The sequence below is a fragment of the Bison bison genome, unplaced genomic scaffold, assembly GCF_000754665.1.
Source record: "Bison bison bison isolate TAMUID 2011002044 unplaced genomic scaffold, Bison_UMD1.0 scf7180017864141, whole genome shotgun sequence".
Classification (NCBI taxonomy): domain Eukaryota; kingdom Metazoa; phylum Chordata; class Mammalia; order Artiodactyla; family Bovidae; genus Bison; species Bison bison.
Window position 1 is genome coordinate 7,010,377 of NW_011494713.1, and position 26,365 is coordinate 7,036,741.

General features: G+C 42.7%; 1 protein-coding gene across 1 annotated transcript in view; it reads right to left on the reverse strand.

Moving 5' to 3' along the window:
• Positions 1-5,668: 5,668 nt before the first annotated feature.
• DOCK5 (dedicator of cytokinesis 5) overlaps positions 5,669-26,365 on the reverse strand; it is a 206,948-nt gene continuing 186,251 nt past the window's right edge. The window contains exons 47-53 of the mRNA XM_010840180.1: positions 20,956-21,039; positions 19,992-20,129; positions 17,263-17,429; positions 11,703-11,871; positions 10,907-11,045; positions 9,429-9,532; positions 5,669-8,488 (exon numbers count right to left, since the gene is read on the reverse strand). Coding sequence (XP_010838482.1) covers positions 8,384-8,488; positions 9,429-9,532; positions 10,907-11,045; positions 11,703-11,871; positions 17,263-17,429; positions 19,992-20,129; positions 20,956-21,039 — 906 coding nt within the window. The 3' untranslated portion in view covers positions 5,669-8,383. The remainder of the gene's footprint in view (positions 8,489-9,428; positions 9,533-10,906; positions 11,046-11,702; positions 11,872-17,262; positions 17,430-19,991; positions 20,130-20,955; positions 21,040-26,365) is intronic.

The following is a 26,365-nucleotide window of genomic DNA, read 5'->3' on the forward strand; positions in this document are numbered from 1 at the left end:
AAGCTTTCTCTCTGACCTACAGAAGTTAGATGGGGCCAAGGCCAAAGTTTCCCCACTCACCCCCAGATTGTCTCCAATCCCTTTGTAAGTCAACCAGAGCCTGGGAGAGGCCTCGGGGAAATGAGGCCTCACTGGGCTCCTGGTCCAATGATCCTTTGGGCTCCATTTGGTCCCTCTAGGTTCATCAGAGCAAGAGGTGCATAATAAGGTTTGGACCAAACCCTAAAAATAGTACTGTTCCCTTGTCTGATTTTTCTGATTATTTCAGTTCAGAAACACATGGATTATAGTCAGTTGAAGACAGGTGTTAGGTGTTCTCTTGTCCCCTGGTCAAACAGCACTGGCACCATTCATTCTCCAGAATTGACTACCTATAATCAGTTCAGTTCAGTCACTCAGTTGTGTCCAACTCTTTGCGACCCCATGAATCACAGCACGCCAGGCCTCCCTGTCCATCACCAAATCCCAGAGTTCACTCAGACTCATGTCCATCGAGTCAGTGATGCCATCCAGCCATCTCATCCTCTGTCGTCCCCTTCTCCTCCTGCCCCCAATCCCTTCCAGCATCAGAGTCTTTTCCAATGAGTCAACTCTTTGGAGTTGACAAAGTACTGGAGTTTCAGCTTTAGCATCAGTCCTTCCAAAGAAATCCTAGGGCTGATCTCCTTCAGAATGGACTGGTTGGATCTCCTTGAAGTCTAAGGGAATCTCAAGAGTCTTCTCCAACACATTTCAAAAGCATCAATTCTTCAGCGCTCAGCTTTCTTCACAGTCCAACACTCACATCCATACATGACCACTGGAAAAACCATAGCCTTGACTAGACGGACCTTTGTTGGCAAAGTAATATCTCTGCTTTTGAATATGCTATCTGGTTGGTCATAACTTTCCTTCCAAGGAGTAAGCGTCTTTTAATTTCATGGCTGCAATCATCATCTGCAGTGATTTTGGAGCCCAGAACATAAAGTCTGACACTGTTACCACTGCTTCCCCATCTATTTCCCATGATGTGATGGGACCAGATGCCATGATCTTAGTTTTCTGAATGTTGAGCTTTAAGTCAACTTTTTCACTCTCCTCTTTCACTTTCATCAAGAGGCTTTTTAGTTCCTCTTCACTTTCTGCCATAAGGGTGGTGTCATCTGCATATCTGAGGTTATTGAGATTTCTCCCGGCAATCTTGATTCCAGCTTGTGCTTCTTCCAGCCCAGCGTTTCTCATGATGTACGCTTTATAGAAGTTAAATAAGCAGGGTGACAATATACAGCCTTGATGTACTCTTTTTTCCTATTTGGAACCAGTCTGTTGTTCCATGTCCAGTTCTAACTGTTGCTTCCTGACCTGCATACAAATTTGGACTCAGGTTCGTGACATTGTACAGGAGACAGGGATCAAGACCATCCCCATGAAAAAGAAATGCAAAAAAGTAAAATGGCTGTCTGGGGAGGCCTTACAAATAGCTGTGAAAAGAAGAGAAGCAAAAAGCAAAGGAGAAAAGGAAACATATAAGCATCTGAATGCAGAGTTCCAAAGAATAGCAAGAAGAGATAAGAAAGCGTTCCTCAGCGATCAATGCGACGAAATAGAGGAAAACAACAGAATGGGAAAGACTAGAGATCTCTTCAAGAAAATTAGAGATACCAAGGGAACATTTCATGCAAAGATGGGCTCGATAAAGGACAGAAATGGTATGGACCTAATGGAAGCAGAAGATATTAAGAAGAGGTGGCAAGAATACACAGAACTGTACCAAAAAGATCTTCACAACCCAGATAATTACGATGGTGTGATCACTCACCTAGAGCCAGACATCCTGGAATGTGAAGTCTTGCTCTGCTTCATTCTGTATTCCAAAGCCAAATTTGCCTGTTACTCCAGGTGTTTCTTGACTTCTTACTTTTGGATTCCAGTCCCCTATAATGAAAAAGACATATTTTTTGGGTGTTAGTTCTAGAAGGTCTTGTAGGTCTTCATAGAACTGTTCAATTTCAGCTTCTTTAGTGTTACTGGTCGGGGAATAGACTTGAATTACCGTGACATTGAATGGTTTGCCTTGGAAACAAACAGAGATCATTCCGTCATTTTGGAGATTGCATCCAAGTACTGCATTTAGACTCATTTGTTGACTATGATGGCTACTCCATTTCTTCTGAGGGATTCCTGCCCGCAGTAGTAGATATAGCGGTCATCTGAGTTAAATTCACGCATTGTAGTCCATCTTAGTTCGTGGATTTCTAGAATGTCGACGTTCACTCTTGTCATCTCCTGTTTGACCACTTCCTATTTGCCTTGATTCATGGACCTAACACTCCAGGTTCCTATGCAATATTGCTCTTTACAGCATTGAACCTTGCTTCTATCACCAGTCCCATCCACAACTGGGTGTTGTTTCTGCTTTGGCTCCATCCCTTCATTCTTTCTGGAGTTTTCTCCACTGATCTCCAGTAGCATCTTGGGCACCTACCAACCTGGGGAGTTCATCTTTCAGTTTGTATCTTTTTGCCTTTTCATACTGTTCATGGGGTTCTCAAGGCAAGAATACTGAAGTGGTTTGCCATTCCCTTCTCCAGTGGACCACATTCTGTCAGACCTCTCTACCATGACCTGTCCATCTTGGGTGGCCACACATGGCATGGCTTAGTTTCATTGAATTAGACAAGGCTATGGTCTGTGTGATCAGATTGGCTAGTTGTCTGTGATTGTGGTTTCAGTCTGTCTGCCCTCTGATGCCCTCTGTGCCTACCGTCTTACTTGGGTTTCTCTTACCTTGGACGTGGGGCATTTCTTCACAGCTGCTCCAGTAAAGCGCAGCCACTGCTCCTTACCTTGGACGTGGGGTAGCTCCTCTCGGCCACACTTCTGCTCCATCGCAGCCACCATGCTTCATCAAGACAGTGTGGTATTGGCACAAAAACAGAAATATAGACCAATGTAACAAGATAGAAAGCCCAGAAATAAACCCATGCACCTATGGGTACCTTATTTTTGTCAAAAGAGCAAAGAATATTCAATGGGGCAAAGACAGCCTCTTCAATAAATGTTGCTGGGCAAACTGGACAGCTACATGTAAAAGAATGAAATTAGAACACTTCCTAACACCATTGTGCTTAGGCTAAGTCGCTCAGTCATGTCCAACTGTTTGTGACTCCATGGTCCCTGCCAGGCTCCTCTGCCCATGGGATTCTCTAGGCAAGAATACTGGAGCGGGTTGCCATTTCCTACTCCAGGGAATCTTCCTGACTCAGGGATCAAACCCGTGTCTCTTTCTGTCCCCTGCATTGGTAGGAGGGTTCTTTACCACTAGTGCCACAACTATGCCTAATTATTTGTGGTGAATGAGTGAAGGAACAGGACTTATGACATTAAATAGCTAACAGAAAACCATCAGCTCACATGCCATGGGGTGAATGGGGTGTGGGTGGAGAAAGAACCAAACAGCTCGCAGTTTTGATTGCTTTTAGGCAAAGATGGTTCTGTGACCCCCACAGTACAAGTTTAAAACAAACAGGACCACCTGGAATGAAACGAGACCAAAAGAGACTGTTGAGTGTGATACGTCAACAGGGAAATGTTCAGGAATGAAGTCATCTCATTAATAGTATAGTGAAGTTGCTCAGTCGTGTCCGACTCTTTGCAACCCCGTGGACTGTAGCCCACCAGGCTCCTCCGTCCATGGGATTCTCCAGGCAAGAATATTGGAATGGGTTATCATTTCCTTCTCCAGAGGATCTTCCTGACCCAGGGATGGAACCTGGGTCTCCCACATTGGAGGCAGACGCTTTAACCTCTGAGCCACCAGGGAAGCTCTAATTAATATAAGGGTAATAATCAACTAAATACACAAACTTTAAAATACATTTCCATTTTTAATTTAAAAAATAAATTACAGCAAATCTGAACAAAATGTTTTCTACTTCAGTGTATATCTTCTTACCCACTTTGTGTTTGAAACCCAACTAGTTCACACAATCAAGGCAACTGGGCTTTTGACAAAGTTTGGATGAACAATTCACAAAATGTGGCTAATGGATAAGTCTGGGATGCATAGCAAGCAGATAAGCCTTGGCTGGACTGTAAGCATCAGCCTGAAATCATGAACTTAAAAGGAAAACATTTTCCTTTTGTAGAGTAAAACTGATAATTCCACTCTCAACCCACCCAAAGGGCAACTTACCTTTTCCAATTTAACTTTACAATACTACTTAGTCATGAGGTAAGGATTTAAAAGCTTTGGAAGAGAAACTTAAGATTTCTTCTGACTCTCCATCCCTCTTTTTCATTCACTTAAAAGAAAGCTAGGCCTGAAAGGATTCTAAAACAATCATGTAACCTCAAATACACACACATATATATGCGTGTACATGTACTTTATATGAAGAAGTTCAGGTTAAGGTCCAGGGACTGACCAAATTGACCTGCCAAACGTATACCCTTTATAAAGTCTTCTTGTGTGTCAACAGTAGGGTTTTTTCCTTTCCATTAAACCTGCAAAATGACAGGAAGGACAGTACAAATGGAAGGGCCCTCTAAATGCCTTTGATAAATGACAGCAGATGCCAGGGAGACTTCCATACGGCTGGGAGAAGCCTGTGGCTCTCTGAGGTGGTAACTTGAGTGTACACTATTATCAAATTGGATTCATCTGTACACCTAAGATTTGTGACCTTAACTGTCTGAATGTTACACCTTAATTTCAAAACAAGAAATCACCCCATGACCCAAGGGCAAGGAGAGGGAAAGGAGTCTCCAAGCTTAGAGTTAGAAAAGGCAGCTTATAATCTCATATCCTGCTTGATCTCTGGCTCTGTCTTAGCGATCTGAGGGTGGCAGTTGTTTTTTTAATGGGTCTGACAGGGGAAAACAACTGTAATTTTGGAATCAAGGCATGAAGGTGGAGAAGGAGAAAGCAACCCCTGGCCCAGCACCTTATTTATGGCTTCCCTTAAGGCCAATGCCACTGTCTTGCCACTCCCATGACACACCACAATCCTCGTATCTGGGGCTGTTCCCTTTGAACACATTGGATTGTCACAACCTGGGTGTTAGGACAGTGTCTGACATTCAGTAAGAGTTTAATCTATGCTACATGAAACGATTCTTGGAAAAAAAAAAAATTCAAGACAAGTCGCCCAGATGGAGAGAGAGAGACAGGGAAGAAAGGATTTCAAACAAAAATTCCATAAACCAACATCCACAAAGGTTGTGACAATTTGGGGGCTACTTCCAAGGGCTTTCAATACTTGAGTTCTTATCAAGGAAAATAAGGACCAGTTGCTTCTTCAGTATTTCACCTACCTTTATGGTAATCCTAAAGCTTTGCAGCTTTCCTCTTTGACTTCAGGACAGACATTACTTAGGATCTTTTGTCAAATGGGACTCTTTCTGACCAAGAGTGAGTAGTCCAGTGTCCTCTGGGACCTCTTATTCACCACATGACCTGGAATCCTGTGTATTCAGGCAGGAGAGATCTAGGATTTGCGTGAATGTGGGAAGGGAATCTTATGGGAAAACGTTATGTCAAAAAAGGAAATGTATTTGGGCACTGGTCTATTGGATGTCCCTGTGTGCTCAGTCACGTCTAACTCTGTGATTCCAGGGACTGTAGCCGCCAGGCTTCTCTGTCCATAGGATTTTTCAGGCAAGAATACGAGAGTGGGTTGCCATCTCTTCCTCCCGGGGATCTATCTTCCTGACTCAGACCAAATCCTTGTCTCCTGCGTTAGCAGGCAGATTCTGTACCACTGCGCCCCTTAGGAAGCCCCAACCTCTGACCAAAGGCCAGAACTTACAACGCACCCTTGTGACTTGAAAGGAACATGCTTCAGGTTTCTTTCTTTTGTGACGTAGTTTACATCCTTCTATTTTAATGGAGCATGTAAAACTCATGAATCCCCTCCAGCCAGTCTGCCTTGCAACTTCTCAGAAGCTGCTCTGGGTTCCAGGTCAGCCCTGCAGATTCTCTTCCTCCTCTTCTCGTGCCACTTAAAATCAAGTCCAGATCTTTAAAAAAATTTTTTTTGGCCAAACTACATGGCATGTGGAACCTTAGTTCCCCAACCAGGGATCGAACCCACCCCCCCTGCATTGGAAGGATGGAGTTTTAACCACTGGACCACCAAGGAAGTCCCCTGTCTTCAGGTCTTGTTAACAATTTGTCCCCAGTAATATATAAGATGCTACCTTTTAGAGAGGGACTGTTGTGTGCAGAACTAATCTGCACTCACCCTCCAAATTATCTTCTAAAAAAATAAAAATGAAGATCGATCATGCTTGTGGAGAGCTTCAAATATTATGTCGGCCCAGCAGAGACAAGAAAGGCCCACAGAGTGAGGATCTACTTCAGAGTCAGCCTCACTTGAACCCCTGGCAGTCTGCGTGGGAGGGATGACCTTTTTTGAAAGGCATAAAAAGCTCAAGAGAATTTAAAATAATTCAAGGGGGTGTGCAAAGCTGAGAGAGGCCATAGCTGGGTTGATTCAACCCTGAACGGGTTACTTCCAGAGCCCTGGCTTCACATCTTTCTGCTACATCACATGCGGGTGCTCTGAGTGGAGCCAAAGAAAGAACACAGCACTAGCAAATATGCATTCTCATTTCTTCAGTCACCCTGGACACGTCTCAGAGGCTTTACTTCCCTGATGCTGTGATGAACTTACACGTCTCTCCTAGGAATGGTGGTGAAACAGGCACCCAAAGAGGCAGGCAAGAAAACCCCAATTTTTGGAAGTTAAATCTCTCTCTCTCTCTCCTCTGTGTGTGCTCAGTCACTCAGTTGTGTCCAACTCCTAAGGGCTATAGCCACCAGGATCCTCTGTCCATGGGATTCTCCAGGCAAGGTTAGTGAAGCGGGTTGCCCTGTCCTTCTCCACAGAATCTTCCCGACCCAGGGATTGAACCCAAATCTCCTGTATCTCCTACACTGGCAGGCAGATTCTTTTACCACTGAGCCATCTGGGAAACCCCCCACCTATCCTGGACCTCAAAGGCAAGGTGACCTGGCCAGGCTGCCGAAGAGTCCCTGGTGAGCATACCCACAGGCTGACCCAGGACATCCATACTCTAAATGTTTTCTATTTTGCCATAAAAAGCTAAGTAGTACAGAAATTATCTGGGACATTTCCACTATTGTTCCAGCTAGGGGTAGGGACTGAAGAATTCATCAGGGTTGTCTTCTAGAGATGTTATCTAGGTATAAACTCAATGAGAAAGCTGGGTTATTAGGGAGAGTCTGTAGTAGGATTTTCTGTGTTTAGCCTCAATTTCCTTATCTACAAAATGGGGGGTGGGTACTGGAGGACTTTTAAGGGCCGTCGAGCTCAAAAGGTCTTTAGTTCTGTGTGGCTGTTTATGTATCTGCTGATAATATTTGATCCTCTGAATCACCCTACCTTTTCTTCTGAAAAGAGGCCTGATGAGGGTACCGTGAACACATCATCAAATCAATTAAACAATCAAGAAGGAATAAATAATCAACAAGAGATATTGCACTGTATTCTCCAGGGTAAAATCAGGTTGCAGATGGGGGGCCACCAAACCATTCCAATGAGATCTCGAAGCAAAGCAGTTCAATCCAGGCTTCTAAGTCCCTTATATCCAGTGATCTGAGCTCCGAGGTAATAGAAGAAACTGTGCCAAAGTCAGAGTCTTGGGAGTCTGTGGTAGGAAGAGGTGACTGCCGTGCAGAGAGGACCATTAGTTGGGAGTGTGGGGAACTCCTGGGAAGGTGGAGGGGGACAGTTTAGGTGGGTGGGGGAAACAGAGGCGCTCAGGGCTCACGGTTGAGTCCACATTCTTTCAACGATGATAGCCATTCCTACTTGAAAGCAGCCAATCTCCATGAAAAAGATGTTCTTTCCCGCAAAAAAAAAAAAAAAGCACAGGGAAACCTCAGAAAGATAGATAATTTTGGCTACCAAAGTACGTGATGTTGGTCTCTTCCAATAGGTTATATCACAGGGTGTGTCCACATGAGAAAACAATGTCTTAAGTACAGCTTTTCAGAAGCAAAGCAGGAAATTACTGTAAGGAGTAGGTTTGTGAGGTTTTTCCCACCACCAGCACCAACGAAGAACTTATCCAGGCTCCTGGAGACCCTGGTGGTTCTGTGCTGGAGGCTGAAATGTAATAACGGTGAGGGAGAAACACAGGAAGTGGCCAACTATGGAATTCCACATGGGTTGGAGGAGAAATGGCAGGGCCTCAGGCATGGATCAAAAAGACGCTTTGGAAAAGACGAAACCAGTGTTGAGCTGGTGAACCTCAGTTCCAGATCAGGAAAGGAGGCCAGCAGGGACCCCGGGCAGTGAGGACCCTGCTTCTCCAAGGCCAATTCCCAGGCATCCGTGGTCCAGGTGCTCAGAGCTCCAGAGAGAGGATAAGATCCTTACTGGGATCCAGGCTCAAAAGAAAGGATGCCGGATTTCCGTGCTTTTGGAGGTGGAGGCGGTGGGACCATGGCCTCTCTTCGGACAGGCAGTGGGGGTGCAATCTGTTGGGGTGGATACACAAAAGGAGACATGAGTCTTCCCTTTCTTCCTAATTTTGCCTTCTCCTCCACAATTCCAACATTCAGTGTTAGCTTAAAAGTGACCTGAGTTTATCTACAAAGCCTTTGCAAGGCAAAATTTTAGAGATATGACTAGTTTTATCTCCCCCTTTTCCCTTTTGTGTGTGTGTTGCTCAGCTGTGTGCAACTCTGCGACCCCATGGACTATAGCCTGCCAGGTTCCTCTGCCCATGGAATTCTCTAGCCAAGAATAGTGGAGTAGGGTGCCATTCCCTTCTCCAGGGGATCTTCCTGACCCAGGAATCGAACCCAAGTCTTCTGCATTTCAGGCAGATTCTTTACCATCTCAGCCACCAAGGAAGCCTCCCCAAAATAGCATTACTATGTGTTCAGCCATGTACGATGCTTTGCAGCCCCATGGACTACAGCCCACCAGGCTCCTCTGTCCATGGGATTCTCCAGGCAAGAGAACTAGAGTGAGGTGCTATTTCCTACTCCAGGGGATCTTTCCGACCCAGTGACCAAACCTGCGTCTCTTGTGTCTCCTGCATTGCCAGGCGTGTTCTTTACCACTAGCGCCACCTGGGAAGCCCGTATGTATAGTAAGGGCTCAGTAAATATGTGTTGAATGAATAAAGGAAACCACGGGAGGCCCTTCCAGAATGACTATCCCTCATTCACTCAGGCGTGAGTCAGAACTCCTGGCTTATTTCCCTCCTCTGGACCCAGGGTGAGGGCCCTTCAATCCAATGAAACATCTTCCTTCCCATTGAAAATGCCTCTCTCTCTCAGGAAGGAATCAAAAACTGATCAGAGTGGCAAATCAATGGGACAACCTGCTTATCAAAACCTGGGGAAATCCAAGGTTACATTCCCATGAGCGGGTGCTCCCCAGCCCCAGTGCCCACTGTCACCTTCCTACCTCTGTGGGATTCCTCTGGCTGCTCTCATAGGGCTTGCTTTTGGGGGGAGGGGGCGGTGGGACATTAGCCGTTGTTGGTCCATCTGTCTGCAACGATGGGGAGCCTGGAAATGACACAAAGTAGATGAAAGCAGAGAAGCGAACTCACCGAGGAATCTCATGGCACTTCCGCTGGACACTGCCACCCTAAACCACCTGGTCAATCAAATCGCTAAGGTCACATTCTACAGTTTTTGTGGACAGAATGAAGACCTCTTACCCGCTGGGACACATGTAGCGCCCTTCCTTCACCAGAAGGCGTCATGAGAAACTCTTAAGTAAAAATTTCATGTTTTGTTAAAGGGTGTCACTGTTACACTGAAGATGAGAATATTTTCTAGAACTTAGGGTATTACTCTGTTCTCTGATATATCCCAAGTTCTTAGAAAAAAACATCTGTCACAAACTAGGTGGTTAATAAATACTGGTTATATTGGACTATTACAATTTATCATTTAAAGCAGCAGTCCCCAACCATTTTGGCACTAGGGACTGGTTTTGTGGCAGACAACTTTTCCATGGACCGTGGTGGCGGAAAGGTGATTCAGGATGATTCAAGCACATCACATTTATTATGCACTTTATTTCTATTATTATTCCATCAGCTCCATCTCAGATCATCAGGCATGAGATCCTGAACTTACATACCCCTCATTTAAAGAGTGCAGTATCTACTTCCTCCAGGAAACTGTGCCTGATTAACTCTGACGCTGGCTGACTACAGTCTCCTGTTTGGGGTGACGATCTATTCTTCCACTGCTCCTTGGTGTTAAGCATCCTTGTACTTCATCTCAGGACTTGTGTACTGCTGACTCCCCAAACCTGAGTGTAATTTGTCTATTTCTTATCCTTTCAGACCCTTCTCCACATAAAGCACATGGCTACTTGGCCAACAGTTCCTAAATTACTTCCTATCTAGTTCTAGTCCAATCGATCTCATTTATACCATCAGCAATGGAAAACGGGCAGTGAAACCCCACGGTGCTCCCTGTACTGCTGCTAAGTCATGTCCGACTCTTTATGATCACAGAAGCTGTAGCCCGCCAGGATTCTCCATCCATGGGATTTTCCAGGCTAGAATACTGGAGTGGGTTGCCATTTCTTACTCCAGGGATTGAACTGGAGTTCCTACCTGGATTCCTACTCCCCACCCAGGGATTGAACCTGTGTTTCCTTTATTGGCAGGTGGATTCTTTACCATTGGGCCACTAGGAAAGCCCCACGGCTCCCTGTATAGAAAAGTTTAATGAGTCTTAGCAACCTAAGGACTCTGGCCAAACACTAATCTAATTGAATGACACCCATGACCACCAAACTGAACCAATTTGACTATCATCTCAGTCCCCTTGTGGCTATTTTGATTAAAAATGGCCCAGATTCATAAACATACTCCATCACCTAGTGAAATGACTATAAGGGGTCTCTACAAGTAAACTTACTCAGGGCCCTGTTTGCTTTAGGAGTGAGTTGGGGTGGGCTCAGGGCTGTTGACTGTGGAGGTGAAGCGCCAGGAAATGGTGTCAGCCGATTGTCCGACAGCTGGAGACTCTTGGGTCTCTGTGATTTCTTGGTTGGGCTCTAGTGGGGGGGAGGGAGAACAAAGCAAAACACTGTCACTGTGAAGAGTGTCGAACTCATCAATACTCTTTAAACAACCCTGTCTGCAGAGCAGAATCTTGTTAAAGGGCAAAATTCCAGGAGCCCTCTGTAAGTTTACCACACTAGCACATGGAGGGTACGAGGATGAAGACACAAACAGGGAATCCCCGGTGCACAGACTATTTTCTGGCTAGCCAATGGGTTGTGTCATTTAGTGTGGAGATGAGCCACCCTGATTCTCAGGGATACCCGGTCCCACCACATTTAACAACATGATGTGGCTTATGGAAGAAAACGTACTTTTTATTTTTTTTTTTAAACTAAAAGAAGGGAAATGACAATGTTTGGATGGGCTCATGGAACATGGTGGTGAGAATCACAACTCTAAGCATCGATCCACGTATTTTCACTGAGGATAGATCTTGTGCCATTACTGATTTAGAGAGCTGGATCTCTGTACATGGTTTTCTCGGCACCATCTGAGATCTGAGCCCATCCTAGGCTGCTGTGTCCTGAGAAAGCACGACAGGCTTCAACCTAGTCACTCACAGTTATGATGTCAATGGTGAAAAGCCTGCCTACAGGGAACACGGTGGAAAACCTACAGTCATCTTGTTTTGGGTTTGTTGTTTTTACCATCAGATCAGGTTCTGGCACTTTCTCTGCGATGACCTGGGACTTGCTCAGACTCCAGTCTTTAATCTTGAACTTGCTCATCCGAGTCTCACTCTCCTCTTTGAGGGACAGATCTTCCACTCTGGCCCCTGACGAGGCCCTGCGCTCCAACAGTGGCTCCAGGAAGGACCTATCGGGGTGGGGGAGGGAAGGATTGGGAGGCTGGCGTTAGTGGATGCAAACTAATGTACAGAGGCTGGATAAACAACAAGGTCCTACTCAACAGCATAGGAAACTCTATTCAGTATCCTGTAATAAACCGTAATGGAAAAGACTATGAAAAAGAATATATATGATGTATAACCAAGTCACTTTGCAATACAGTAGAAATGAACACAACATTATAAATCAACTACATGTCAAAAAAACAAAAGACTGACCTGTCAGCTACAAACAAGGACAAAGTCAGAAAACACTGACCACCTGCCAGTGAAAACTGATGCCCCAAAACCAGAGGATACGACTCTTCAACAACACCTTCACCTGTGGCTTCCTTCTCAGGTTCTAAATCCGAACTTCCAACTGCCAACTGAACATCTCAAGGTCTACAAGTAAGAAATGAGGCCATCCAAGCACGTCAAGAAAATACTAGTGAGTAGTTATCTTATGCTAGGAAGATAAGATCTTACTAAACTTATAGGTAAAGAGAGAGTCATACAGTAAGAGATGAACGGGCAGCATTATACAGTGGCTAAGAGCACAAGTCCTGGAGCCCTACAGCCTGCATTCAAATCTTACCTACATGTACTTGCTGGGTGACCTTGGGCAGATAATTTTTTCATACCTCAGTTTCCTTATCTGTAAAAATGGGGATAAGAATAATATCTATCTCATAAGGTCACTAGGGCTTCCCTGGTGGCTTAGACAGTAAAGAATCTGCCTGCAGAGTGGGAGACCCAGGTTTGATCCCTTCGTTGGGAAGATCCCCTGGAGAAGGGAATGGCTACCCAACTGCAGTATTCCTGCCTGGAGAATGCCATGGACAGAGGAGCCTGGTGGGCTACAGTCCATGGGGTCTCAAAGGGTCGGACACAATTGAGCAACTAATACTTTTTTCACTTTCAAAGGGTTATTACAAAATACTTACAACAGTACCTAGCAAATAGGTGTATGCATGCTCAGTATGTCCAGCTCCTGGTGACCCCATGGACTGTAGCCCACCAGGCTCCTCTGTCCATGGAATTTCCCAGGCAAGACACTGGAGTAGGTTTGCCATTTCCTCTCCAGGGGATCTTCCTGACCCAGAGGTCGACTCTGTGTCTTTTTTGTCTCCTGCATTGGCTGGTGGATTCTTTACCACTGTGCCACCTGGGAAGCCCTAGCATATAGGAGAACTTCTCAAAAACAATTTTTTTTAAATTACATTGACAAATTTTAAATGCCATAGTAAGAATCATGATTAGATGCTGATATAGAGGGGAAGAATTTGATGAGAAACAAAAGTGTCTAGAGAGATTTTGAAATATCTCTCCCTAAACTGCTTATCAGTTATAAAGGGAAAAATAGTAAGTATTATTGTAATTAAAAAAAATTTTTTTTGGCCACCTCGTGTAGCATGTGGGATCCTAGTTCTCTGACCCAGGATCAAACCCACACCCACTGTACTGGAGACACAGAGTCTTAACCTCTGGACTGACAGGGAAGTTCAATGATGTCTTCTTCCTCATTGGGCAAATGTGGGCAAGAGCAATAATCCACCTTGCCTGGGTCACAGCAAGAATAGGACCCCAGTCATCTGCTCTGTGTTTACTGCCCTAATGGATCAGCAATTACGGGGTCTCTGGTTCTCAATAACTACTTGAAAAAAAAATTTTTTTTTTAATGGGGCAGAGTTCAATTAAGAGAAGAGTTGTACTGAACAGAACAGAACTTCTACATGACTCTTTGAGACCCCATGGACTGTACCCCTCCAGGCGCCTCTTTCCATGGTGATTCTCCAGGCAAGAATACTGGAATGGATTGTCATGCCCTTCTCCAGGAGATATTCCCAACCCAGGGATTGAACCCAGGTCTCCCACATTGCATACAGATTCTTTACCATCTGAGCCACCAGGGAAGCCCTTTCACAAAGTAAGTAGTATCCCTTTAACAGCATGACTGAAACCATAAAAGAGAAAAGCAAACCAGGTATTATTTAATCTTTAGGAATTTACAAGACTAAAAATAATAAAAATACCTAATATAAGTGAATATATTATGAAAAATGATATAGTCACTCATACATTTCATATGGCATTGCATATTAGTATTTGTGATAATACAGCAAGAATTATAAAGAATCTAAAAAAGACTGAATTTATGTATATGTAAAATTGAATCACTTTGTTGTCCACCTGAAACTAATACAACATTGTAAATTAACGATTCCCCAATAAAAATTAAAAAACAAAACAAAACAAACTGTAAAAAAAATACCTCTCCTGAATAGGTCATACACGCTTTTGGAAGTGCATCCTATACTCCACGTTAACCAAAAGACTTAGAAATGATATGAGAATATATCTTAAGTGATCATAAAGCTAAATGTACACAAATACATGCTACTAATAATATAAATGCATTTTATATTGATACAACCTAAATGCTTTTATATTAAATTTATAATGAACTTTTATGATTACCTGTTTAGAGTGACACAGCTAAAACATCCCATTATAGGGAGAAGAATTAATTATGGCACATTCATATGCTGTACTGATAAACAGCCATCAAAAATGATGAAAAAAATCTTAATATTATATAGCACCGTAGATAGTGCTTATAATAAAAAGACAAAGAGGAAAAAGCAAATTACCAAACTCTATCCATGTGATAATTGCAACTATGTAAAGATATCTATGTCAATGTAAAAGGATGGATAAATAATTTAAGAAATAAAAAACATTTAATTTCCAGGTAGAAGACCATTTGAACAGGTTATTTTTGTGGTATGGCTATTATAGCATGGAATTAAAAGATTACAAATTAAGTTTTAAGCCAAAAGATTTAACTTATATTCAACATTAAAATTCACACTGATGTTAAGTATTCATCATTTATATAAAATTAAGCAGTAGGTCACAAAACAGTACATCCCATGCTTTTCTATTTGAACACAATTATGAATTCACTCCTTTAAAATATTTTAAGTTTGATCACATGGAAAGGCACTCCACGTTTCCGGTAAGGAAGGTTGAATATCAAAAAGCCATAAACTCAATCCATAAATGTAACATCATATCTCAATAAAAATAACAATAGGATTCTAAACAAGTTAATCCAAAAACAAGCACTGAGTAAAACTAGCCAGGCAAATTCTGAAAACAGCTATTAGACACTTAAAACCCTTTAAGATCTACAGTAAATAAGACTGAATTAGCAGAAGTGCATGAACCATATAGGTAGGTCTAAGAAATGGGGGGAAAGTCCATGAATAACCTAAAGAACACATTAGAATTTGATTTTTTTTTAAAATAAGGAGGACATTTCAAATCAGTAGAGAAAAGATGGTTTGCTCACTTAACATTATAGGCTAGCCAAGCATGGAAAAAAATTGGCTCTATACTTCATACCTTATAGGAGAATAAACTTAAAAAAGAATCATAGATTTTATTATAAATAGTGAAACTGTAAAATTAGTTTTTCGTAGTCTTACAGTAGGGAAGGACTTTAACCATGATATAAAATCCAGAAGTCATAAAATCAAGTATTAAGGTATTTGACTGCACTTAAACAAAAATCAGCACAACTAAATAAAAATTTAGAAGCAAAGTCAATAGACAAAGGAAAAATTAGGGTAATATTTCAGCTCAACACAAAGGGCCAGAATCCAACAGAAAAACGTACACGTGTGACCGCAATTCACAGAAAATAAAATACATACAAGCTACTAAACAAATGAAAAAATGCTCAATTTCATACAAGAGAAAGAAGACCACAAGTGCAACGAAACAAAATCCCCATGCCAAGAAAACATTCCCACCTATCAGACTGGCAAAAGTTAAAAGGCCTGATGATACACAATTTGGTGGCAAGGTGTGAGTGGCCAGGTACCCTTGCATAGTGCTGGTGGGACTATCAACGGTTATAATCTCTGTGAAAGTCATTTTATGAATAATTTTGAGAACTTCAGCTATATATGTTTAACAGTAATTTCACTTCTTGACTTTTTCTTATATTGCTATAATTAAATATTTACAAAGTAATTTTTTTCCATTCTTTTTTAAAATTAATTTTTATTGGATATAGTTGCTTTACAATGTTGTGTTAGTTTCTGCTGTACAGCAAAGTGAATCAGCTATATGTATACATACATATATCCCCTCTTTTTTGGATTTCCTTCCCATTTAAATGACCACAGAGCACTGAGTAGAGTTCCCTGTGCTATACGGTAGATTCTCATTAGCCATCTATTTAATACATAGCGTCAATAATGTGTAGATACCAATCCCAGTCTCCCAATTCATCCCACCCCCAAAATAATATATACTGAAGATCATTCACTGCTATCACTACTGTGATAGTAAAAGGCTTCAATCAATCAAATGTCCACCAGGAAACAATGATGGAGTGTATTATGGTGTAGGTGCATCATGAGATATCTAACCTCAAAGAAAAGAGGAGGCTCTCTTTGTTCTGAAATGGAATGACTTCCAGATCTAGTAAGTGAAAAAAGCAAGGCAGATAGAGTATTATATACCACCATTTATATATCAAAAACATGTGGGAAAGGATATATATTTAGGAACTGCTTCTGTACAGATAAAAAGCTGCTGGAAAGGCACCAAGAACAGAACCTGGGGCACTTCCCTGGTGGTCCGGTGCTTGGGACTCCAAGCTTCCAATGCAGGGGACATGAGTTCAATCCCTGGTCAGGAAACTCAAGAGCTACACGTCCAGCAGTGCAGCCAAAACACAGAACAAAACCAGAAGACAATATCACTGGCCTCTGGAGAGTGGTACTGATAAGCTGGGAGTCTGGGACTGATGGGAGATTATTTTCATGATATACCCTTTTAAATTTCATATGTGATTATATTTCCTATTCATGAAATAAATTTTTAAGTTATTTTTAAAAACTGAAATAATGAAAGATTTCTCCAGTGGCCTACTGGGTCAGGATTCCCAGCTTTCACTGCCATGGCCCAGGTTCAGTCCCTGGGCAGGGAACTGAGATCCCATATGCCACCTGGTCCAGCCAAAAAAAATTTTAATTGAAATAATGAAAAACAAAAGGCAAGCAATAACTAGAAATTATTGTGAGACAAACTAGGATATGACTGGGTGGGTTGATAGGGTGTGACAGGATTATGGGTGATTTTTTTTTCTATTTTTCATAACTGTTGTTACTATCATGTAAATAATGATATTTCTCATGAGGAAGATGATGAGAAAGATCCCAAAACTAATAACCCAGGTACTGTGAGTTATTTTCCTATGAAGATGACACATCCACATTGACCAAGTTTCACTTGGGTGACCAAAGGCAAACATTAGGAAAGATTTACCTATCCTTCTTGGCAATTAGAGATCAAAGCCTTACCCATCAGATCCTGGTCTGGAAGGAGCGTTATCAGATGAGTTAGAAGAGGTGGAGATCACAGAGGAAGCCACTGAGGTGATGGACAATCTCCGCAGTGTGGATGACATGATGTAGGGGATCATCACAGATCCTGTGCGGCTCTGCTTCCGGTCGGTCAAGTTGGGCGGCTGAAGGAGACATGACCCCTCATGGTTAGCTGGCCTGGAATTAAGCCCCTAGCAACTGGCGCAGTTCCCACTGGTTTATGGCCAGTCCCATCTGTGTCAGTGCTGGGACCCCATCCTGATAGGCTGGTGCCTGTGCTTCATTGGCTGTTAAATACTACAAATGCTATATTCTTTTTCTGTAGTTGGGAAGATTTTATTGACACACTATTTTGCTTATTATGACATAATGAGATATTTTGTAATTGTGTATCACAACATCCTGACATTTTAAAGTCTAAGTTGTGAGTTCATTTTCTGTATATTTAACAACTCTACATTTATTTTGTTAAAGTATAGTTGATTTACAATGTTGTTAAGCTTCCGATGTACAGCAAAGTGATTCAGATATATATACACACACACACACACACACACACACACACACATATAAATAAATTCATTGGAAGGACTGACGCTGAAGCTCCAATACTTTGGCCACCTGATGAGAAGAACTGACTCACTGGAAAAGACCCTAATGTGGGGTAAGACTGAAGGCAGGAGGAGAAGGGGATGACAGAGGATGAGATGGCTGGATGGCATCACCAACTAGATGGACATGAGTTTGAGTAGGCTCCGGGAGTTGGTAATGGACAGGGAGGCCTGGCGTGCTGCAGTCCATGGGGTCACAAAGAGTCAGACACAACTGAGCGACTGAACTGACTGATAAATATATGTATATACACACACACACACACACCATATATATATATATATATATATATACACACACACACACACACACTTTTCCATGGCTTATCACAGGATATTGAGTATTGTTTCCTGTGCTATACAGTAGGTCCTGGTTGTTTATCCATTGTACATATAATAATTTGCATGCATCTGCTAACCCCAAACTCCCAATCCATTCCTCCCTCACTCCCCTTGTGTAGTCCTCCCCCACTACCTTATATTCTTAGTTACAGACACAACTTAGGTTAAACCTGCCTTGTTTCTAAGACTAGAGAAAAATTCACCCTAATTTTCTATCAGTCCCATGAGAAGGGACAAACCAAGATGTTCATTACCATCAACAGGATAGCAAAACCTTTTGTCTGCTTCTCCAACTTAGCTTCTGAAAGAGGGCACTTAAAAAAAAAAGCATATACTGGAATAACAGAAGAGTTTAAGATTGAAACTATAAACCTAAAGCTTATCCTGGTGAATCTTAGGAAGTCAAGGAGCATGGATCTTCTGTCGTAAGACATGTCTCTGGTAGGACTGATTATCCCCATAGGCCACCATATCAAATCTAAATCTTAATACTGACCTGGGTCCAATAAAAACTAAATTCACTGAGTGAAAGCCACGTCTTTGCCATCTAGGAATTTGTGTAAAAGACAAATGTTCCTAAAAGAAAACTGGCAGCAGGTTAGGAGGTAAATTCATAGGAAGGCCTGACTAAACACTTGGATGACTGTGAGAGAGGATCAAAACGACACTTGGGAGAAAAAGGAAATAGAGATGGAGGCGTGGGAATTGGGGAACAGAAATACATGAAAAGAAATTCAGAGCTATGATTTGAGGAAACAGAGTTTTTAAAAATCTGGAGTTCAAGAATACAACTTTTGAAGAAAGTAGGATATGTTAAAAAGGACAGCTAAATGAAGATGGAACCAAGCATATCAACAACTGTCGAAGAGAAAAGGTTGGCCCATGTACCCCTCCACCTAATTTCTTGGAAGGAAAAGAAGAAAATTGTAGCTGTGAGAAATGTTAGGTTTAGTCACTAAGTTGTGTCCGACTCTTGCGACCCTGTGGACTGTAGCCTGCCAGGCTCCTCTGTCCGTGGGATTTCCCAAGGAAGAATACTGGAATGGGTTGCTATTTCCTTCTCCAGGGGATTTTTCCAACCCAGGGATAGAACTCAGGCCTCCTGCATTGCAGGCGGATTCTTAACTGACTGAGCCACCAGCCAGAGTGAGAAATGTTACAACTGTTCTTAAAAAATCATGAAATCAGCTACATGCATTGTCAAATGTCACTCACAATTCTTTCTCCTCTTCAAAGGTGCAAAGGGTATGAATATTTCACCAAAACAAAAAATAAAATTAAAAAAAAAGATTAGGAAAAACTATGAGTTGGACTAGATAGGACACAAATAAGTAGAGTCTGGGATGAGGAAATTCCCATTTCTAGTAGTGCGGTTTCCACAGTGTGGTCCCTAGTCCCACAGCACCACCTGGTGCACGCTGGAAATGCCAGTTCTTGGGCCTCACCCCAGACCAAGTGAATGAAAATCCCAGGGAACACGGCCCAGCAATCTGTCTTCACGAGCCTTCCAGGTTGTTCTGATGGTCATTCAAGTTTGAGAACCACTATCCTACACAACAGTTGAAGGTCATCAAGAGCAAACCATGCCTTTCCGACCCGGCCCTCCCTCTCCCACCCTGTCTGTTCAAGCCATCCCTAGTCTACTTTGACTATTTTGGCATCTGAAAAAAGGATCAGTATCACAAACAGTAGAAGAGACTAGAAAAAGGTCAGGAATAAGAAAAGCTCATAGGCTGTTGAGACAAAGCCTACCAGTGTTATGACCCCATAGCGCTTTTCCACTTTCTCCTTGAGTTGCCGGAAGCAGGAAGACAACCGGTCATGCAGTGGCTTCAGTTGCTCCGTCAGCTTCTCCCCATGGATGCGGATCCCCTCTGTCAGCAGAGGCATCTGGGAAAATGGCATGAGAGGAATGGGATGAGGTTTAGGAAGAGGGATGATTCAGATTTCGAGGCTAGGAGAGGATGAACGGTGGGGGTAGACAGGTCAACTGATGGACATAGAACAGATCAAATGAAAACGCTGTTTCTTAGCACAGGGCTTGGGAACCAGATGCCCTTGGGTTAAAGATGCAGAGGCATTCACATACCTAGGACACAAGTAACCAGGAGACCAAGCCAGGCAAACTCACATAAGCCTGGGGACCTTTCTAGGCAGGGGCAACTGATAGGTGTCACCTTGGACTGACCTGTATGACTGCATTTCCTCTCACTGTTTATAAAGGTAATGAGAGACAGAAACTGAGACCAACAATTCTCAGATGGAAACACATGCCAGTAAATCAACTGGGGGAGCTTAGTCTCCCTGCTAAGAAGACCACTCTCAACACTGCACCGTCTAATGAAATGCTCCTCCTGTGTCACTTTGCCAAATAAGTAAGACAGGCTGTGATTCTAAGAGTTTAAATAAAAAAGGAACCCTAAATGGGGGCTTGGAGATGGATGCCCCAGAGCAAGGGGTCTTCAACCTCTGGTCTAATGGCTGATAATCTGAGGTGGAGCTGATGTACTGATAAAAGGAATAAAGTGCACAATAAATGCAATGAACTTGAATTATTCCAAACTATCATTCCCAACCCCGATCTGAGGAGAAACTGTTGTCCACAGAACTGGTCCCTGGTGCCAAAAAGGCTGGGGACCGCTGCCCTAGAGAGTATCATGCAAGGCAGTCACCCAAGGAGCATGGGGTGCTGTCCCCCCACCTTCCCTGGACATACCTGCAAAGCTATTAGTCGCTTTAGCAGCTCAATCTTCTCCAGGTCTTCAGGATGCTCCTGCAAGTACTTATCTGTAAAAAATGCCTAAAAGGAGAGCATTGGCAAGTATTGATTAGAATGCATTCCTGTCTGTATATGTGACCCCGAAAGGAAGGGGAAGGAAATGGGAAGAGGGAAACACATCCTCTGTTCCTCCGGTGAACCAGGAATGATTAAGTAAACACAGATTCCATTCCTGGGATAGCCCTTAAATCACCAGTGGACAATTCAAAAAGGAATGGGGTATTTTGTAGTCTTTCTAGAATCATGCAATTCCTAGCAAGAGGACATCTTAACTATAGCTACATATACACGTCAAATCAACAGCACCAGCGGAGAATGTCATTCATTAAAATAAGTTCCCCAGAGAACTAAGAAAAGACCAAGTGACAATATCAAAAAAGTTAATCATGAGACTAAATGCCTAGATTTATAAAAGAGCAAAAAATTAACAGGCTGAAGATGTGGCTGAGAGTTTTCCTGCCTTGCAGACTGTATCACAATTACTGAAGACCTGCAAAAGTTTTAACACTTATACTCATCATCAATCTGAAAGGCTATTTTTAAGGAAAAAATGAGAAATGCTATAGATGTGGAACGGTTTTGAAAATACTAAATGCAGGTAAATGCAGGTTGTATTTATTATGGTATGTCAAGACCACATCACCCATGACATCATCAATAAACATTGATGTAAAGGCCCTAAGATAAGAAAATAAACCCAAATTCAACCTACAAACACAGGTGTTACATGAAAGACTATGTTAAAGACAGAATTCATTAGGGGAGAAGAACCAAAGTCTATGGTGAACATTTATGCTCCAACAGAGTTCCAAATAGAGTTACCTATTTCCTCCCTATACTATAACCATCACAAGCATAAGAATGCTTTCAGAGACCTTCAAATATCCCCCTTACTCTTTTCCTCCACTCCTTAGAAGGACCACCCCATTACATGAGATCCAAGAGTTCCAAAAACTATAGAATACAGTTATAAAAGAGGTCAGCGCATTTTCTGTGGAAAACAGAGTATGTGCAATATTTTTCCTTGATTGGTTGAACTGTGTCCCCATCCCCAAGGCACAGGTTGAAGTCCTAAGCCTAGGGCCTAGGAAAGTGACCTCATATGGTCACAGACTAACTGCAGAGGTCTAGATGAGGTCATATTAGAATAGGAGGAACCCTTAGACACTGGTGTCTAACTGGTTTCCTTACAAGGAGGGGACATGAGAAGACAGATACCTATACACAGAGAGAACACCACGTGACGGGACAAGGAGAAGACAGTAATCTACAAGGCAAGGGATGCCAAAAGTTGCCTGCAGGACTTCCTTGGTGGTCTTGTGGTTAACAGTCTGCCTGCCAATACGGGGGACATGGGTTCGATCCCTGGTCGGTGAAGATTCCACATGCTGGGAGGCAGCTAAGCTTATGCATCACAACTACTGAGCCCCTGCTCCAGAGCACAGGAGCTGCAACTGCTGACCTTACTAGCACTACAACTATTGAAGCCCATGAGCCCTAGAGTCCATTCACCTCAACAAGAGAAGCCACCACAATGAGAAGTGCACGCACCACAACTAGAGAGTAGCCTCTGCTCTCCACAACTAGAGGAAAAGCCCTCGAAGCAACAAAGGCTCAAGTCAGCCAAAAATAAATAAAAATTTTTTTAATAAAGCAAAGGCAGCCAGTAGCCCACAGAAGCCAGGAGAGACGCAGGGAGCAGACTCATCTTCACATGCCTCAGAGGGAACTGATGCTACAGACACCTTGCTTTCAGACTGTGAGGCAGTCAATCCCTATTGTTTTAAGCCACTCTGTTGGTGGTATTTTGTTATGGCAGCCCTAGGAAACGAATATGACAGAGAATATAAATGTATAGAATCCAAGAATCACAAAAAGGAAATGGGACATTTATGGAGCAGCTTGTTATAGCAGATTCATATTTAGACGGATTATCGATCTAAATGAAGTATTTAAGTATTTGCTTAAATCTTCAGCCACCTTTCAAAATACATGTACTTGGGACTTCCCTGGTGGTCCAGTGGCTAAGACTCTGTGCCTCCAATAGAAGGAGCCCTGTCTCCATCACTAGTCAGGGAACTGCAAGCTGCAACTAAAAAGATCCTGCATGCCACATCTAAGACCAGGCATAGCCAAATAAATAATTTTAAAAATACATGTAGTTCAGGGCTTCCTTGATGGCTCAGTGGTAAAGAATCCACATGCCAATGCAGGAGGCCTGGGTTCGATCCCATGTCTGGGAAGATCCCACACGCCAGGGAACGACTGAGCCGGTGAGCCACAACTACTGAGCCTGTGCTCTAAAGCCCATGGGCCACAACTACTGAAGCCTGCATGTCCTAGAGCCTGTCCTCCATGACAGAGAAGTCATTGCAACGAGAAGCCTGAGAATCGCCAACTAGAGAGTAGCCCCCACTTGCTCCAATCAGAGAAAAGCCTGTACAGCAACAAAGACCCAGCACAGCCCAAAACAAGTAAAATATTTTAAAAATACAGGTAGTTTATATTTTTGAAAGGTAATTTTTTTTAACCTATAATACACCCTAAAATTCCCAAAGCATCAGTTGAGTCATGGATCACCAGAGCAGAGTGCTCTGAAATTAATTATTCTAGCAGAGTCCTGCCTCACACCACAAAGGGCTGATAAATTACAGTAAATGGCTCCTGGGTTCCAATGACTAAGGCACTGATTAAAGAGCTGCCCTAAAATAGGTCACCTGTATCAAACTGGTAATGATGGATTTCCCAACTGACTGCAATAGCTCAAGGTGATCCAAGAATTTACTCTTTTCTTATACTGAGAAATATACAAAGTCACACATATTAATGAAAAGTATAAACTAATATTTTTGAAAAGTTCTTGAAATAAATTTGTTTATATATACTTCCTTTCCCTTTTCAATTTGAAGATGGTCATATTGGAAAAAACTTCATATAAAATTATATAATAGTCACAACAATGAGGGCTTCCCTGGTGGCTCAGATAGTAAAGAATCTGCCTACAATGCGGGAAACCCAGGTTCAATCCCTGGGTTGGGAAGATCTCCTGGAGAAGGAAATGGCAACCAACTCCAGTATTCTTGTCTGGAGAATTCCCATGGACAGAGAAGCCTGGCAGGCTACTGTCCATGGATTCGCAAAGAATTGGACATGACTGGGCGACGAAGCACAGCACAATGAGGCACAGACAAATGCTGCTTGATTCCACTTACAGAAGATACCTGTAACAGTCAAACTCATGGAGTGAGAAAGTACACTGGTAGAGGCCAGGGACCAGGGGATGGGGGGATGAGGAGTTAGTGTTTAATGGGGGACAGAGTTTCAGTTTAGGAAAGTGAAAAATTCAGCAGATGGATGATGGTGAGATGTAAATGTACTTAGTGCCACTGAACTGTACAGTTAAATATGGTTAAAATAGTATGTTTTATATTATTTGACTTTCACAATAAAAAAATTAAAATTATATAATTGTCACCAATATTGGCATATATAAATCAGAGTTTAGGGCGTTCTGAAAAAAAAATGAATACTTGGAAAGACACATTAAAATTTGTGCCAGATAGCTAATAGGAAAAAACACACACTGAAATCATTATAGTATTTAAAAAAAAAGTATTGCCTTCTGGGTCCTAATATTGAATTCCATAGAAATACTGGAAATTATTACTGAACCCTCACATGGGCAAACTAGAATTGCTCTCTGGTATTAAGTCCTTACTAGCTGCTGAGAATAATAAGACTAAAAAAGGCTGAAAGAAGAGAAAGAAAGAGAGGACAGAAGAAAAAAGATCTTTGCAACAACAGACTCAGAGCAGTGGGAAACCCAATTTATCAAGAACATTCAAATCACACGTTTCACCCCTAATAGGCAGAGAGAGACAGGAAGAAAACTGACACTGATCAAGCCTCTACCACATGGCAGGTGTTGTAGAATGTTTCTTATAGACAGGACGACTCCATTCCCCACATCGCTCTTGTCAGTTATGTATTTTCCTTACTTTTTCCAAATATGAAACCAGGGCTCAAGAGAAGCTAAGTATCTTGCCCAAGAGCACACAGCAGCCAATGGAAAGCCAGAACTGGGTCACAGCAGTGACTGATTCTGAAGCCCCTCATCTTCCCAGGGCACTGGGTACAAATGTAAATACAGGAACCCACAAGCTGCAAACTTTCAAAGATGTGAACATGCGTTCGCATGTCCAATCACACAAGCTGTTCTTGTGTCTGGTGTGCACTGCCACGTGTGTGCGTCCTCTACAAGTGGCTGTGCTTCGTGTACTTTCCTGTACAGAGTACACTAGTACAGGGTCATCATTTGAAGCCCAGGATGTCTGGAAGCAAGTGTAAGACAGGGGTCATGTAGCGAGTACTACTATACATTCAAGGTCCTGTACTGTAAGATTAAAAACTTTTTATTTTCCTGTTTGTTTACATGTGTTATTTGTGTGAAAAGCACTATAAACCATTATAGTACTGTAGAGCTGATTGTGTTAGTTGGGTACCTCGGCCACCTTTGCTGGATTTAGCAAAAAAACTGGATTCACACACATGCTCTTGGAATGGAACTTGTTCGTATGTAGGGGACTTACTGTTAAGAGAATCGGCCCATTTAACCTCTGCTTGTCCTTCCCGTCTGTCTCCTTTTCTTCCCCCTCATTTTCTGTGCTACTCGACAGGGGTGTTACTTCTTACATTTATATTCAAGAAGCATTAGTCCCTCAGTCGTGTCCAACTCTTTGCAACCTCATGGACTGTAGCCCACAAGGCTTCTCTGTCCATGGAATCCTCTAGGTGAGAGTACTGGAATGGGTTGCCATTCCCGTCTCCAGGGGATTTTCCCAACTCAAGGATTCAATCCGGACCTCCTTAATTGCAGGCAGAGTCTTTACTGTCTAAGACACCAGGGGAAAAGTTTTCAGGAAGACTCCCAAATTATTTAGCCACTGAAACCACACCTAACAATTAAAAACCCTCTATTATATATACTGAATGCATTCAGTTCTGTTCAGTTGCTCAGTCGTGTCTGACTCTTTGCGACCCCATGAATCACAGCACTCCAGGCCTCCCTGTTCATCACCAACTCCAGGAGTTCACTAAGACTCATGTCCATCGAGTCGGTGATGCCATCCAGCCATCTCATCCTATGTCGTCCCCTTCTCCTCCTGCCCCCAATCTCTCCCAGCATCAGGGTCTTTTCCAACGAGTCAGCTCTTCGCATCAGGTGGCCAAAGTATTGGAGTTTCAGCTTCAGCATCAGTCCCTCCAGAGAACACCCAGGACTGATCTCCTTTAGGATGGACTGGTTGGATCTCCTTGCAGTCCAAGGGACTCTCAAGAGGCTTCTCCA